Consider the following 18,216-nt stretch of genomic DNA (forward strand, 5'->3'; position numbering starts at 1 on the left):
GGGTACCTATTCTAAGAACAAAGTTGACAAGAAAATTAAGTTCTGAATCCACAAGCATAAGATAAGACTATGAACAGAGATACCTAGTGAAAAGAGGACGCACTGCTGAGAGAGCTCCATGTAGCTTGAAGATCAAGAAAGCAAGACCTGGGAAGAGCCGAGCAAGAGGCGAGCTCTCTAAGGATAAGTGATAACTCCTCAGGTCCTGTAAGAGAGGGATGAAGACGGAAGCAGCTGCTGCATCCGTCTCCCTTTCCATGGCATAGTGGGTTATTTTTAATTTTTTAGATTTATTTTATCTTATGTAGATGCATGCATAGGTGTGTTGTCTTTTTAAAGATTTGCTTATTTTATTTTATGTATGTGTGTTTTGCCTTCATGTATGTGTACACTATGTTTGCCTTGTGCCATGGAGGCAAGAAGTAGACTGATCCCCTATAACTGGGGTAATGCCCCATTGTAAGATGCCATATGGGTACTGGGAACCAAACTCAGGTCCTCTGAAAGAGCAACCGATGTTCGGTTGTTTTTTTAATTGAAAATATTTTCATATTGTATAGTCTGAGCAGGGCTTCCTTTTCCTCATCTCCTCCCAAATCCTCTCCACCCACAAAACACCATATCTTTTTCCCCCTCTCTCTAGAAAACAAACAGGCAAATCAAATCATAAAAACATAACATCAGAAGCCATAATATATAAACAAAATGCCAGTAAGGTTTTTTTAAGCCCTCAAGTAGAAGCAGGCACCCACAGCTAAACACTGAGCCATACTCCTGGAATCCAGTTGTGGAGAGGGAGGAGGGATGAGCAAAGGAGCCAAGACCCTGCTGGAAAAACGGTTGACCTGACTTAGTAAGAGCATGGAGACCCTAATCGTAAAGCTGGGGAACCACCATTGGACCAAACTAAGCACTCTGAATGTGGGTGCCAGCTAGGAGGCCTGGGCAGTCTATGGAACCTCTAACAGTGGAGCCAGTGTTTATCCCTAGGTCACAAATGGACTTTGGGAGCCCATTCCCTATGGAGGGATACTATTGCCACCCAGATACACAAAAGAGGGCCTAGGCCTTCCCCCAGATGATGTGAGGGACTTTGGAGTGCCTCACTATCCTTGGGGAGTGAGTGGGTCTGTGTTGGGGGGATTGGTGGAAAGCATGGGAGGAGAGGAGGGTGAAGGATTGAGAGGATTATTATGTAAAATAAGATTGTTTCTAAAATAAAAAGTATTTAAAAAAACAAACAAAGCAATATAAAGCAAAATGTCCACAAAAGCACCATTTAGTTCACTTTGTGTTGGCCATCAAACCACTAGGCATGAGATCCACCCTTAAGTGTGGATTATGTACCCCATCAGACTCCATTGGAGAGAACTAATTTTTCCTTTGTGACTGGTTGGCAATTGCAGCTAGCTTCTAGGTTAAGGATGGGAACCAGTGTCCACTTCCCTCTCTCAGCACTAGGGCCCCATCGGCAGCACTGTTCTTAACCATTCCTCTAGTCCCTGGCATATTTATCGTCTTTGGTGTTCAAGATAAATATATCATTCCTACTTAGAATTTGGGAATTTTGCACAAGACTGTGGTTAGTAATCTCTGTTTTCTCTTCCATTTCATGTCTAGCATTGGTTTATTTATCTAGCAAGTGCACACTGAGTTTCTCGGAATTATTGCATTCTTAGTTTGGACTCGTATAGCTGTCTTAATTGTGGACAGGACTAACCCCTAAACCAAAAAGCTGCCGTCTTCAGACACTCAGTTATTGCTGTGAGTGAGCACTAAATACATGTTGGAAATAATAGTTTTTAAGAACTATAAGAAGGAAAATGCAGGCCAGAGATATGGCCCAGCAGTTAAGAGTTAAGAGCATCTGCTGCTCTTGCAGAGCAGGTTTGGTTCCCAGTACCCAAAAGGCAGTTCACAACCATCTGTAAGTCCAGATCTGCGAGATTTTTTTTACCATTTTCTTGCCTTGGCAGGCACTGCACACATATGACGTATAAGCTCTCAATCAGACATGCTAATACACATAAATACAAATATTTTTAAAGAAGTAGAATGAACCACGCATTGTAGAACATTCCTTTAATCCCAGCACTTAGGAGGCAGAGGCAGGCAGATATCTGGAGTTTGAGGCCAGCCTGGTCTACAGAGTGAGTTCCAGGACAGCCAAGGCTTCTCAGTGACATCGTGTCTCAAAATTTTTTAAAAAGCAGAATGTTCATGAGGTAAAGATATTGAATTATCATGGCTTTTAGGAGGTTCTCAGATGACAACTGTTCACACACTCTTAAGTGAAAGTATTTCTTCCACAAAAGACATTCACTCATTATAAGTCCATGAAGATTTATTTTATGGTAACTTTCCACTGTGCAAATGTATTTGTTCATAGTAATTCATAGCTATTTATTAAAAACTGTGAGAAAGAGTTCCTGCCTGATGTAAGATAACAACAAAAACTAAAACCCACAGGGACATGTGGGAGGTAAGATTGATGCAATTTCAATCATCATGGGAGAAGACATTTTATTCCACTTTCCTAGTACTAAGAGACAGCAGAATATTTTTATATGAAAATATTACTGACATAAATATGTATAGAGAATAACATAAACACTCAGGTGTTAGTCTCTCTCTCTCTCTCTCTCTCTCTCTCTCTCTCTCTCTCTCTCTCTCTCTCTCTCTCTCTCTCTCTCTCTTTTGCCCCTACCATATTTGGTTTGCCTTTCGTTATTCTGAGTCATATCCATTTACTCTAAGTTATGCATTAAAATATCATTTGCATAGTTTGTATTTCATAAAAATGCTATTATGTTGTTTCTATCCTATATTTTTCATATGAGATTATAGTTATTGGTGACAATATGTGTGACTCTAGGTCAACTGTTTTTATTTCTATGCAGATTTTATTGTATCACCTTCCACAATGTAGTTATCTGATTCCCTGCTTGTTGTTTATTTCGATTTTTTTCCTTCTTCCAAGCAATGCTAGTAAAAGTGTCTCGGCAGCTGTGTGGGTGCATGTCCACAAGAGAAATCACTAAGCCTTAGTTCACACACTTTAACTACACTTGATATTAGCAAACAACTCATTAGAGACTCATACCAACTTATGCTCCCACTAGCAGGGTGTGACACAGATCTTTCTTTGTGTCCTTCCCAACACTTGGTATTTAAAACAATATACACAGACTTTTAAGCTAGAAAACCTCATAGATAGAATGCTGATTTTGTATCAGGTCCTGCTATCTTGAAACCACTGCAGCTATAAATGTACAGATTTACTCATAGCTTTTCTATGTTCAAGAAGGAAATTGTTTTAGCCTCTACTATTAAATTCTAAAATGGCATTAGGACTTTTTCCTTTTGTCACATTTATTATGTTTGTACACACACAGCCTACTAAGTCACTTGCCTATTTATCAAGTGCTGGCTCATAACTTGCCATCGGAAAAGGTGTGTTCAGAGTGTGCCTCAAGCATTAGCCAAGGAACTCAGCCCACCCTGCTCTTCTCATGCTGGAAATGGTCCCCGTCCCTGCGATGATTCTGCCCCGCTCTGATGCTTCCATCTGCTCTGCAGACTCGCTGCATTGGCATTTGGAGAGTGATCAGATTAGTGAGTTTCTCTCTCAAACATTTAGATAGTTTATCAGTGCAATGCTTTATATTTTGTTTTGTTCTGAGCTTCAGGAGTGTTTCATTTAGCGTAAGGAGCTTATCTTTACAAAGTCCAACCAGTGACTGTTCTCAATATGCCTCATTAGTCCTATTCAGTGGAAACAAGCTAAAAATATTGCTTATTTATACATGTGAAAAATCAAATGATCAAATAGCAGCCGGTAAGCCCTCACAAAATACCAAGGAAACAAGAACTTTGAATAGTTCGTGAAATTTAATAAGCAAAAGGAATTTTGAATTAGACTAGAAGGGAGTAAATTGTTTCCTTTTTATTTTTCCCTATTGGTGCTACAGATTACACCTAGTCCTTGTACATGCTAAGTGCATCTTGTACTACCGAGCTACATTCTGAGAGCTAAAATGTATTCCCACTTTTAAAGAAAAATAAAACATCTGGTTGTCTGTCCGTTCCATTACTTTATTTTGGGGCAATATAAATAAGTTAAATTTTGTCCTTGACACTGTTTGTTTTGTACATGTTTTGACCAGCAAAACTCTTTCCAATGTGACTATCTTAAAACATTGTGCAGAAGGGAGACGTCGTTGGCATATAATAAAAAGGACTTATTCGCTGTGCGATTGCTCACTTGATTGTGAGTCTGCTGCCCTGCAGAAAGGAGGTCCCTGTATTTTTGTACTCAATAGTAATATGCACTTTGCTCAGAGGTCTGCAATTGATACTGGATGGATTTCTGCCTAAACCCTACCAAATCACAGACTTAATTTTGCTTCAACTGGAGTATTTCTTCTCGCTCGCCTTTCCCAAAATGCACTCTGAATGTCTTCTCTTCTTAACAGAATATTATTGCCCAGATAGTGACTTTTCTAACATCCATATATTCTGTACTGTGAGAACAACGCATTGTTTTTAGAAATCTCAACAATAATATTTACTCCTCAACCAACACAGAAATAAAAACTTGAATACACATTTTATTTCTCAGGTCATTATCTGAAGATGAATTAAACATTGATGAACCAATTCACTGATGGTACTTCCTCAACAGCTCAAAAGAAAGGCACAAAAAGGTACTTACCATGTGATGGATGCACACTAAGTTTTGCAAAACAAACTCAATGTTCCAAAAATGGAAAATTGAATCAAGCCAATGTTATAAGTTGATGTCCCCTCCCTCCCTTACCTTAAGATGCAAACTCGAGCTCTTAAGTGGAATATAAAGAGATTGTTAGGTCTAGCACTCCCCAATAAGAGACTTTACAAAAGCAAGTGATAATTCAAACAAATGTACACAGCTAGGTGCATTTCAGGACCATTACAGAGGTGAACTTCTTCGTGATTGGCTAGCTAAGACCTGAAACTGCTCTAATTGCAAAGCCAAACAACTTTTGAGCAAAACACTACTTTACCAACACTTTGTAAAATATGGTTCTCATCAGACCAATCCCCACCATCTCTTGTCACACAGGTGCAATCATGAAGCAAAACTTAAGATAAAGCTAGGCAGTGGTAGTGCACACCTTTAATCCCAACACTTGTGATGCAGAGGCAGGTGGATCTCTGTGAGTTCGAGGCCAGCCTGATCTACACAGTGAGTTCCAGGACAGCCAGGGAACAGAGAAATCCTGTCTCAAAAAACAAAATGGAAGATAAACATTTAAGTGAAAATACTTACAGTTGTGTTTTAGTTAGGGTTTCTACTGCAGCTTAGAGAGGAAGGAGTTTCTTGTATCTTAGCACTTCCAGGTAACATTCCACCACTGAAGGAAGTCGGGGAAGAAACCTGTAGGCAGGAACTGATGCAGAGGCCATGGAAGACTGCTGCTTACTGATTTGTTCCCTTCAGGCTTGCTTCGAATACTCTCTGATAGCACTGAGGACCACCTGTTCGGAAGTAGCCCCACCCACAATGGGCTGTGCCTCCCACACCAGTCACTAATTAAGAAAATGCACCACACACTTGCCTACAGGCCAAGCTTACTGAGGCATTTTCTCAGTTGAGAGGCCCTCTTGCCAAATGACTGTAGTTTCTTTCCTGTTGACATAAAATAGACAGGACAGTTCCCTTCAGGGAGAAAAAAAGGATTTTTTTCAACTATAAATGATATTATACTAACCTGAAAAATATACTAAAGAATTAAGGTTAGATATTTTAATATAGAATTAATGCAACTACATTTGCATTGTAAGTACATTTACAATGTGATTAAATTTTGAAGACTTCAAGGAAAATTGCTGCTATGTTTTATAGTAATACACATTCATAGCCTAATAAAGTTGATATACTGCAGTTACATTTGTAAACAAACGCAAATATAGCATTTTATACAGTGATTACAACTTTCAAAACCGTAACTACATTTAAAGTTACAGACTTGGTATTGTCTTAAATTGTTAAAATCTCTGCTTTAATACCACTGTATGATATTTTGTGCATAGGGACATATTGTTTCAATATTTTAAAAAATATTTATTTTTATTTTATGCGTATGAGTGTTTTACCTAGATATATGTATGTGCTCTATGTGTGTGCCTGGTGCTCATGGAGGCTACAAGAGAGATTCAGTCTCATGGGACCGGAGTCACAATGGTTGTGAGCTCCCCTATGGATGCTGGGAACCAAACCTGGATCCCCTGCAAAAGCAACTACTGCTCTTAACCACTGAGCTCTCTCTCTAGCCTCAAGTAATGGGTACTTTATTTGTGTGTGAGACTAAACATTTCTGAGAAATGCAGACCAATGAGACATTATCACTTTATCTAATCATGCAGCACCAGGTTAAATAAATGTTTAGATAATTGATGACATGTAAAACAATTGGACCATGACTCTGTCACGAACAATAATACAAAACTTGATGTGAGGAAAAAGAGCATCCTTGTTCTTGGAAAAAGAACAAAAGAAAAGGAGCTCGAAAGTAGCATTACTTCCCTCAAAAACTTCTATGTGAGAGCACATAGTTAACTCTCCAGGCTCAGAGCAGATTGAAGTTGTTTTGTCATCCAGTTGTCAAAGTGTTTTAATAAGTCCCAAGTCCACTGGGGTTACAGTAACGGAGTCATTTCCAATTAAAACTAATCAACTATGTAATTTTATATGTCCTTCATTCGTTGACTAAAAATTAAAGTAATTAATTTTGTCCTGAATTAAATAAGGGGACATCTATATTTAAAATGATGGCTATAAGTTATTTTAAAAAACTATACTAAGTCTTCTTAATGCTGAATGAAAATGTCACAGTAAATAGAAGTCAAACAGATAAACTTGAAAATCTTACTTTTGAATTTTGATAGCATGAACATGGAAAAATTGTATTTTCTAGCAAGTACAGTACATTGCTGTTTCTTTTTTTTCTTTTCTTTTCTTTTTTTTTTTTTTGGTTTTTACGAGACAGGGTTTCTCTGTATTGTTTCAGAGGCTATTGGTCCAGCCCGGCCTCGAACTCACAGAGATCCGCCTGCCTCTGCCTCCCGAGTGCTGGGATTAATGTCGTGCGCCACCACCGCCCGGCTGATACATTGCTGTTTCTTGACTGCACTGGTTTTCTAAATTCTAAAACTCTGATTTTTAAAAAAAACTTTTTTTGGAGAATTTCATTCACAATACTGTACTTACATTTCTGGCACCTCAACTCCTTCCCCCCCCAATAAAACCTGATTTATATATTTTAAAAGATGTATTAAGCAGCTCTTTAAGGGATTCTTTTTTTCATTAACTATTCAAACAGATAATAGTAGCTCAAACATGTTGATCAAATATCTTGCTGCTTCTTTTTCTTTCTTTTGAGATAGTGTGCCATTATGTAGCACAGACTAGCCCCCTGCCTCATCCTGAGTGTTAGGATTACAGCAGTGCATTGTCATGCTTGTCTTGCATTTTCAAATTTAAGTCTTCAGTTATGTTACTATGGAAGCTATTGCGGGAAATGTGGGTCATTAGAACCAATTAATTTTTGATAGTGTTTAGAATAACACTGCCTTAGATTTACCTATTGTAATGTTTAAAATTGAAGTGTATTCTATAGTACTCAATTCTACTTGTGTAATATTTTGTTTGCTCTGATATTCTTTCATTGTATTTCCTGTCTTATAAGAAATTTTAACTACATAATGCCAAGAACACAGTGTCCTGGGTTTGCTTTTAGAAGCTTCATCTTTCTGCCTTTTATGTTTAGATCTGTTGTTCAATTCAAATTAAACCCATATGAAATCAGGTATAAAGATAGAGGTTCATTTTATTTTCAATGTGAATACCTAATTGCTCAAGACTGTTTGTCAAAACAGCCTTCTTTTCTCCTTTCCATTAACATGCCACCATGACTAAAAACATTTTTGCATATTTCATGTATGAGTGATATAGTAGGACATTGTGTTTCTGTGCCTGATCACCAATATCTGGATGGTTTGAGTGAAGAGATGTTGGAATAAGCTCAATAGGGCAGGCTATTGTACAACGTGGAGAGTGTTGTTAATAGAAATTGAGGGGATTTGGTAAAATGCTAAGAAAGTGTATGTTAGTGCCTTCCAGGCACAACGGGACTGACACATGTGTACTCACAGACCTGCATGCACAGGATCTGCACAAGTTCAAGCCAGATGGAGTCCTAGTACTGAAAGTAGGAAGTGCACATTGGGTTCCACCCCTAACCAAGATGCTATCTCCAACTGACAACTGCTTGCAAAGGAAAAATTTGTTTTCTCCAATGGAGTCTTCCTGGGAAAACAAAATACTCTTAATTGTAGGTCCAACAGAAGGTGACCAACAGAAAATGAACTCAGTGCAATTTGGGGTTTTGTTTGTTTGTTTACCTTATAAACCTTTATGCTTATATACTATTGTTTCTGATTTTGTATTTTATGGGTTCTGTGTGTGGGGTGTGTGTGTTTGAATGTGTTTCTGAAATCTCTATATGTGCAGACATATATCTCTATATTTATGCCATAGTTTGGTGACTACTGTAGTTTGTACCATGTATATGAGTCAAATCCTCCAGATTTTTCAAAATTCTGTTTTAAATTTTGTCCCTTTTTTCCAAAAATGACTAATGGGATTTGAATTTTTACACTGCATTGAAATGACATGTAAATTTGTTCAAGTTCATATTTGTATGGTAAATTATAGATTTCTTGACATTGAGAATTCCTATCTACATAGTATATCACTTTTTAAGTCATCTTAAGTGTGTATGCAAGCAAAGTTGTGTAGGTTTCAGTGTAGAACCTTTGCACATTTCATTGTATGCATTCCTATTTAACACTTTAGGTTGTTAGAAATATCGCTATTTTTAACTTTGGGTTTTTTTTTCAATTTTTTTGTAGCTAGAGATAGAATTACAATTTATTATTGGGTAATAATTTTGTGCACTAGAGCCTTGTAAAATTCGCTCCATAGTTCTAGTGCACATATATAATGCACTAATCACAGTGTGGTTGCCCTATATCTCTTCCTGAAGTTACAGCACTGGCTAGGAATTCTAGTATAATGCTTAGTGGAAATTGTCAGAGGGGCTATCTGTGACTTGTTTCTAGTCTTGGAGGGAAAGCGTCCAGTGTTTCCCCATTAGGTATGTTAGCTGGTGGTGTTTCATTAGTGAAATTTACCAGACTGAAAAAGGTCCTTTTCTTTCCAGTGTTTTATTGTGAATGACTATTTCATCAATTGCTTTTCTCTACTGAACTGATTACACGTAATTTTCTTCTCCATTATGTTAACATGGTGAGTCACACTGATTTTAAGTATGTAATGGCAGCATTTAAAGCTGTACAATTCCCTCTTTCTTTAACAACATCCATGAATTTTGATGTCACATTTTCTTGTTCATACAACTTGAAATCAACCCAATTTTGTCTGTGTTTTCATCTCGATCCTGTATGTTGTTTACATGTATACTGTCTAAAATTGAAATACTTGGAGGTATTGGTTACTAATATAATACCTTGAGACTATCTGTTGGCTAGTTTTTATATCAACTTGACTGACAAAACCTAGATTCATGTTTTTATAGGGAACCTCAATTGAGAAAATACTCCCATTAGTCTGGCCTGTGGGCAACCCTGTAGGGCATTTTTAATTAGTGACTGAATATGGGAGGGCCCAGCTCCCTGTGGGTAGTACCCTCCCTGAGCTGGTGGTCTTTAGTGATATAAGACAGGAAGATGAGCAAACCATGAGGAGTAAGCCAGCAAGTAGCACTCATGGCCCCTGCATCAGTTCCTGCCCTGACTTCCCTGGATGATGAACTACAACTTATAAGATGAAATAAACCCTTTCCTCCATGAGTTGCTTTTGGTCATGGTATCTTTTTTTTTTTTCGGTTTTTTCGAGACAGGGTTTCTCTGTATTGTTTTGGAGGCTCTCCTGGAACTCGCTCTGTAGACCAGGCTGGCCTCGAACTCACAGAGATCGGCCTGCCTCTGCCTCCCGAGTGCTGGGATTAAAGGCGTGCGCCACCAACGCCCCCGCGGTCATGGTATCTTATCACAGCAACAGAACCCCTAAGACATACTAACTGATTCCTGTCTCTTTAATGAATTAAAACTTGTTTCATAAAACAGCATATGTTCTGTCTTAGTGAATGTCCTTTGTAGTCTTTAAAAATAATTGCTTAGCACAATTGTTGAGAGTAGATTTTAAATACCTAATCATCAGTTCTAACTGTTGATATAGCAAATTGTTTTGATTAAGTCATCTAAATAATTCAATAATTATCTAAATACTCCAACTATTAATGCAGCAAGCCATTCAAAAGTAAAACATGTTGGAGTAGTTTGCCTTTCCTATGTGACCCAGCATTTTGACTGAACACCATCATTCTCAGTCTTAGTTCTGCTTTACAAATGAACCTTAGAACCAAGTAAATTACTCCTAGTCTGTTAGATTCATGGAAAAATAGTGTACCATTACATGGAATTCTTACAAGACACAAGCCAGCATTTTGTATGAATTATATGCATATCAGTCTTGTTATCTGTGTGTTGTGTTTTTACAGAAAAGTAAATGTCACTAAGGTTAAAATCTATGAGAATACTGATATATAAAGAAAATTTTCTTTCCTTTCTAAGGGCAGGGTTAATAGAAACACTAAGGTACTTCTCAGTGCTTCCTGTGTGTGTGTGTGTGTGTGTGTGTGTGTGTGTAAACCAACCACACAGAAATAACATGCTCCTAGAATGAAATAAAGACATACATTGGTAAAGCATTTTTGGACAGCAGGACTAATATCGTAAAAGCATAGTCCCAGTATTACATTTGGAAGGACTTGTTGACTAGGGACCACACTGTGTGAAATCTCTTAAACCTAGCAACCTTGTAAGGTTAATACTTTTAAAAATTTGATTCACAAATAAAATCTATTGAAGGAAACATTAAATGTTAACAAGCATAATTTATTTGCAGCTTTATTTCTAATTAGAGAAATATTTTTCACACACCAGTAAAATACTAGGCAAATATTGGAGAATTTTGTCCTTCAAATATTGGGCAGCTTAATCATAATTATATCTGTAAATATGAGCATCCTGAAACCTATGGTTACCCAATTAAAATCTGTAAACTGTCTGCTCAAATGAGACCTTCTTTTCTTCTCTTTAGATTTTTCACCAACCAAAATATTAAATGGATTAGGATCAAGAGCACATGGATTACACTGCAGTTTTCATAGAGCTCTTACATGTGTTCAAAGGTTTGTACAGCGCATGTTTCAGTCCTTCAAATAACCTACAGAGGACTTTGGGGAAAAACAGGTTATTACAGTAAAGACTCATTATTATTTTTCAGATTTATTCATTTTATTTGATATGCATGAGTGTTTTGCCTGTATATACATATGTGCATACATCACATGTATTCCTGGTGTCCAGAGAGGTCAGAAGAGGGCATTGAATGCCCTGAAACTGAAGTTATGGATGATGGTGAGCCACCATGTTGATCCTGAGAGTAAACCTGGGTTCTCTGCAAGAACAATAAATACTATTAATTACTGGACCATATCTCCAGCTCCAAGCTTCATATATGTGCTCACTCACCTTCAGGGTTAGAGTATACAATCAGTGTGGCTTTAGTTCAAGTTAGTGACATTATTACAACACAATTGTTTCATTTAATATTTTTGAAATAATTATGGGGGCTTCGCTGAGTCTTCTTTCAAGCAATGTCTTCCTGCTTTTGGTGCTCTCGCAATTAAACAGCATGTGGGCAAAAGCATGGCTGTCCTTGCTGCTATATAAGGTCAAATGTAGAACTGAATGATAAAGTTCAAATGTCAATATTTAAACTGATAAAGAGAATTATGGCTCTCTTGTAAAGTGTCAAAGCAAAGACCCTGAGATTGAGCGTGCATTAGATATGTGATTAATAAATGACTAAACAACCAAATGGAATGTGGTCTGTCACTTTACAAAAGCCCAAAGACCAACTAAATCACCTGAGCCCCGAGCAAATAACATGTCTGCATAGCCTGGGAGTCTCTCACAGTGTAACCACGGCTGCAGCAATGAAAATGAAAGACATCCCTGTGATCTCCGCTTCTGGAAATCGTGCACCAAAGGCACATGGCAGACACTTGGACTCCTACCCGTGTGTCCCAGCCTGAAGTCACCACAGCCATTGCCAACACACCTACCACTGGTCCTAAGAATCCTCATGAGAAGCTTCCCCTCAGAGGTCTTCAGAGGCCCTCTTCCTTCAGTCTGCTAGGGCCTTATTTCATTCAGACTATGAATTTGTAATAAAAAAACCACGTGTTACAAGCTGTCACAGAAAGAATTCACTCCCTGCTTTAGTGACAAATATGACAGCTTCAGACACTCTTCTCTGAAGGGACAAATAAGAGAAATAAGAGGGTTCAATTTGTTATGGGAGAAACAAACAAACAAACAAAAACCGGAGTATGTTTTTTTGTGGAACCTGAAGGTTTCATTTTTATTTGGAAAAGAAGAATTATGGCATGAAATGTACAGGAGATAATAGAGCTCAACTAATTTGCTACATGAATTATAAGCATAAATTCAGAAAAAGGAGCAAGCATGAAAAATATCACATTTTAAATGCAATTCTTTGTAAACTACTATCAGGAAAAGTTCATCTTGGCACATAGAAAAGGCAATAGCCCTGAAGAGAATTTACTACCGCCCCCCAACCTCCAGGACTTCTGAACTCCGCATCATCGGTGAGGGATAAAAGGAGTGCTAGGTCTAAAAAGCCTATTAAATCATAATGTTGTGCTTCGCTTGGCCTTAACTATTCTACAGCCCTAGGTTTAACTTAAGTAATAACAAGCTAAATAATTCAAGGCACGCTGATTGCATTTGGTTACAAAGTAGACAGAGAAGAAACAATTTTCAATTCAAAAGTATTCTGAGATGAGATTTTATCTGGCACAATGTCTTACACACTTACTACACAATTTTAGGAATAAAGAGTAAAATGCTTTTAATGGAGGAAAAGAAAGTATATGCTGTTGGTTCTTTGCATGTTCAAATGTATTAACCTGAAAAAAATCCCCATCATTTAGGCTGAAAGTCTTTTGAGTAGTGTTTTTCACATGGGCTGGGAAGCAGGCAGGCAAGATGAACTTGCCAGTTGACACAGTCGCTGCTTTACAACAGGAAAGTCACCTCCGACGTGGCTCTCTGTAATAGAAGTGGGACCCATTATTTCTCAGGGGTTTTGTTTTGGTGTGTGTGTGTGTGTGTGTGTGTGTGTGTGTGTGTGTCTGTCTGTCTGTCTGTCTGTCTGTCTGTCTGAATCAGGGTCTTTCTATTTAGCTCAGGCTGGCCTGGAACTAACTATGTAGCCCAGGCAGGCTTCAAACTCCCAACCCTCTTGCTTCAAGCCTTCCCAGTGATGGGATTACAGACACACTATACCACAACTGGCTTGCTTCTCAATTTCTCTAATTGTGAAGTGAAGCCAAATGAACAGCTTCATTCAGCTTCTATTTCAATGCACGTATATGTGTGTTCATATCGTGTCTATGTCCATGTGTGTGGGTTGCAAGTGTGTGGATATGGATGAACATGTATGTGGGTGCACACGCATGCAGAGGCCAGAGGACATCAGGTGTCATCCTTAAGAACATCATCTACCCCATTTGAGACACAGCCTCTCATGACATCTTTTACATTTAAGGTAAGGGGTTGTGGGCTGTACCACATTGTTCTTTTATATGTTTTCCTCTATAGCATGACTCGGGAAGGTATTTATAGAGGAACTCTAATTCCCAAATGATATGATTAAAGCATTGATCAGTTTTGCAGACTTCCTTTATTTTCTGACTCCAGACCTGGAAAAATGCTAGAAGGCCAGGTTCTGACAAGCCTTCTAGACCATCTACAGGCAGTGTTCAAATACCAAATGGTTTCCTCTGACTGTTCACATCTGACCAGCTCATCCAATCTAATTCATCTACCAATAATATAAATTAAGAAATTGTCCCTTATTATTATAATTGGTATAAACCAGTAGATTACAAATTATAGGACATAGACTATTTAGGGTTTGTTACCGAGAGCCTGGAAGTTCAGGCTTGCATAATGATATTATTTGCCTCTCTTACTTTTATTCACAAATGTATGCAGGAGTTTTGTACAGTTTATCTGATATATGATAGTAGAACAAATTAGATTCAAAACCACATGAGAATCAGGATGTCTTTTATTGTTGTTGCTTTGTTTTGTTGATATACGGTTTCTCTGTGTAGTCCTTGCTGTCTTGGAACTTGCTGTGTAGACCAGACTGGCATTGAACACAGAGACCTACCAGTTCCTCCCTCCTGGGTGCTGGGATTAAAAGTACATGCCACCAGGCCCAGCTCAGGATGACTTTAAATAAGCCAGATGCGAAAGATATTTGAAAGAGTACTTTCTTTCTTACTATTTTTAACCTTAAAAAAGAAAGTCATTTTATAATAAAAATTATGTTTACTCAAAATTATAGGTTTCGTAATTTAAATCTTTGTTATTTCTCATTTTAATGTATATAAAATATATTTTCAATAGGTATAACTTATATAACGAATAAGTTCTTCTTTAAAAGTTTTATGTATATTATATATGCCTGTAGCTCTTGGAGGCCAGAAGAGAGCACAATATCACCTAGAACTGGAGTTAGAGATGGTTGTGAGTTGCCACGTGAGTGCTGGACACCAAACCCAGGTTCTCCAGAAAAAAAGGCAGTACTCTCAACTACTAAGCCACCTCTCCAGCCACCTAAACATTAAAGTTCTCAATTTTAGTAACAGAAAGCATTTTGTCATTCAAACTATGAGAACTGCTAATATAGACAATGATGACAAATCTCTTGCTAGCAATTAATTTCTTCTTCTATAAATTATAGCTAAAAAAGTTTAGCCTTTCTCACACTAACACTGCTAATAGTACTTGAGAAACTGTTGTATAATTTCTAAAGTATATTGAAAGTTCGCTACATCTTTGTCTATCCACCACACTTAGGTAGAAAACACAGCTCTGAATAAAACTACACAGAAGTACATATACACACATACAAAAGTACATGGAAAACTGGTGACGTCTGAGGAAAGCCTATGACGAGCACTGATGTCAATTCTTAATATTTGGTATTGTCCTCTCATTGTAGAAGACATTACCACTGGGATAACTAGGTGAAGGGAACACAAGACATTTCAGAAGTATTTTTGTTAACTTCGTGTGAATGCATAATTTCAAATATTACACTTAAAGAAAAATTTCATATACACAGAAGTGTAATGAAATAAGCACCTTACTTTAAAAAATCTAAAATTGAGATGGTCGTGAAATCAAACATTTATAATCTTAGCACTTGATAGCCTACGGCAGGAGACCTCCCTACTCTACCATAAAGAGATCCAGACTGGAAAAAAAATTAAAAATAACAATCATACTATGTATTTGTAAACATTTGAAAGCTGATTAACTAACTTCGGTAGTGTTCCATGTATAATTGAGATGTTTTCTACATAAAGAGAAGTGATTAGTGACTCCTTAGAAGACTCACTTCAAATCATTTCATTTGGATATAGAATGTGGAATATACTCAATAGTCCTCAAGGATCCTGACAAAAAGTCATTCTTTATGTGCCCTATTTGTTGCAAAAGTAAAACTACCTGAGGAATTTTGATGTAGTGTGTCATACTAACCATTTGTGGCCTATCTTCTCTATTGTAAGTAGGGTAGAAATAGTTGTTTGAACGTGCTGTGGATGCTCCAGGGCCTTCTGCAGATGGTGGCATCTGAATCCAAGCTAGAAGAAAAACAACAAGTGTAGCAGTTACTTAAAGGTTACGGTTCTCTACCACAGGAGAAGTGAACTCGGTATTGCAGTCGAAGCTGAGACCTTCAATGCACCAACATTACGGCCTTGCTCTGCATTATACAATTGCACTTAGGTTGCACCACTTTTGCACTTGACATTTCAGAAAGGACTTGGATTACAATGTACTTCTTTGACATTTCAGAATTGTTGGAGGTTTAGCTTGGTCGACATAAGTAAAAGTAATGGGAATCAGTTGGTGGTGACACATGCCTTTATTCCCAGCAGTCGGGAAGTAGAAGCAGGTCTCAGTGAGTACGAGGCCAGCCTGGTTTACGAAGCAAGTTCCAGAACAGCCAGAGCTATACACACAGAGAAACCCTGTCTTGAAAAATCCAAAAACGTAATATCAAACATTTTCAGAATATATTATCTGTCTTACCTCCCCCAACAAAAAACAGTTCTGCATATTTTTCTATAATATTTTATTTGTTCCATTCAATTAAGTACTGCCTGGTGTTGCTATTATTTTGTCTTGGATTATCTCTCCTAGTAGGCAGAGATCATGCATTATATATCCCGTGCCTTACAAGAGCCTGCACACCTTTCATCCCAGGATGCAGAAGGCAGAGGCAGATAGATCTCTAAGTCCAAGGCTAGCTTGGTCTACATAGTAGGTTCCAGGCCAACCAGTACTACATAGTTAGACTATATATCCCCGTGCCAAAACAATAAGCTAGTAGATAGGAGGTATGCGATCTCTCTCTTTCTCTCTCTCTCTCTCTCTGTCTTTCACTCACACTCTCTCTTTTAGAATTGAACTGATTTTGATAAAGTAATCTGTGATGTTTAGTTTTAATTGTCAACTTGACACAACCTAGACTCACATGGGAAGACAGTCTCAGTGAGGGGTTGGCTAGATCATGTTGGCCAATGGGCAAGTCTGTGGGGAATTACTTTAATTGGTGTGGTAACACCTAGCCTGAAAGTGGACAGCATCATTTTTTGGTTTGGAACACTGGGCTTTATAAGCAAACTGTTCACACAAGCAAGCAGCATGAATGCATTTATTTCTCTTTGCTTCCTGACTGTGGATAGGTTGTAACTAGCTGCTTCAAACTCTACAACTGTGACTTCTCTGCTATGGTGGACTGTAACTGGGAATTGTAAACTGTAACAAACAACTGCCCCCAATTGTTTTTGTCAAGGTACATCATCACAGCAACAGGAAAGAAACTAGGACAAAATCTAAGTCACAAACTTACAGACTCCCATATTGACTACAGGAAACTGCTCATGTCACCTTGGAAATATTTTCAACCTTCTCTGATGTGATTTCCATACCTGTCAAGTGAAGGCGTTGACACTAGACTCTCTCTTTTCTGCTGTGGTTGGGAGTCACAACATAATGATCTGAAGGAACTAACCTCTAAATGGATAACTAAAAACTGAACACAGTAGTCATTACTTGTTCCTCCTTGACTAGTAGGATTAAGGACTATTTACTATATTAAGTCCTGAGTATTTGGCATTTCTTTTTTTTTGTTTTTCGAGACAGGGTTTCTCTGTGTAGCTTTGGAGCCTATCCTGGTCCTTGCTCTGTAGACCAGGCTGACCTCGAACTCACAGAGATCCACCTGCTTCTGCTTCCCAAGTGCTGGGATTAAAGGCATGCACCACTAACGCCCAGCTATACTTGGCATTTCTCAGGGAGTCTATTCATTGTTTCCAACATTATTTAGGAAATCTTATCTATATAACACCTTATACCTCCCTATTATGATACTCACCATATTCCATTTTAATTGCTTACTGAATTATCTACCTTCCTAGCATTGGAAAGATGGCAACTCTATATATTTTAATTAGACCTCAGATGCAACTATTCAAATTTCCTGATGTACTGATCATGTTAACATTTGGTAAATCAAATGCATGTGTACAATCTTTCAAATCACACAATTCCCCAAAGAAAACAAATTTTCCAGCTCAAGTCACAAAACCAATGATAAATAAACATTATATCCATTGAAGCCATTATTTGTGGTGTGTTCATTCCTGTGTCTTCTATTGTAAGAGTTCTCAAACTTGAGCATGGAGCAGCATCATATAGAAAGTTGCTCAAAATTCAGGTAGCTGGGCCTCATACCCAAAGCTTCTGCTTCAGATGGTTTGAAGCAGAAACCCACCTCCCCCCAAAAAATTGTCTTCTGTAAAACAAGTTCCCAGGCGATGCTAATGTTACTGGTCCAGGCCCACGCATTTACAAATAGTGCTCTCTAATGTCCACCAGAGTTTTTCACGTGCAAAAAATGAAATCCTTCTAAAG

At 37.9% G+C, this 18,216-nt stretch overlaps 1 protein-coding gene across 9 annotated transcripts in view; it reads right to left on the reverse strand.

Annotated features, from left to right (window-relative positions):
- Positions 1-11,068: 11,068 nt before the first annotated feature.
- Positions 11,069-18,216, reverse strand: part of Mcf2 (MCF.2 cell line derived transforming sequence) — a 104,619-nt gene continuing 97,471 nt past the window's right edge. For 2 of the 9 annotated variants that reach the window (XM_040744665.1, XM_040744660.1), the window contains 2 exons: positions 15,775-15,878; positions 12,526-13,266 (listed from right to left, as the gene is read on the reverse strand). In XM_040744665.1, the coding sequence (XP_040600599.1) occupies positions 15,794-15,878 (85 nt within the window). In that variant the 3' untranslated portion in view covers positions 12,526-13,266; positions 15,775-15,793. Of the gene's footprint in view, positions 11,588-11,612; positions 12,350-12,525; positions 13,267-15,774; positions 15,879-18,216 lie in introns of those variants that run through there. The other 7 variants (XM_040744661.1, XM_040744658.1, XM_040744659.1 and 4 more) reach the window with 7 other exon arrangements.

The sequence above is a fragment of the Mesocricetus auratus genome, unplaced genomic scaffold (genome assembly GCF_017639785.1).
Source record: "Mesocricetus auratus isolate SY011 unplaced genomic scaffold, BCM_Maur_2.0 Super-Scaffold_100003, whole genome shotgun sequence".
Classification (NCBI taxonomy): Eukaryota; Metazoa; Chordata; class Mammalia; order Rodentia; family Cricetidae; genus Mesocricetus; species Mesocricetus auratus.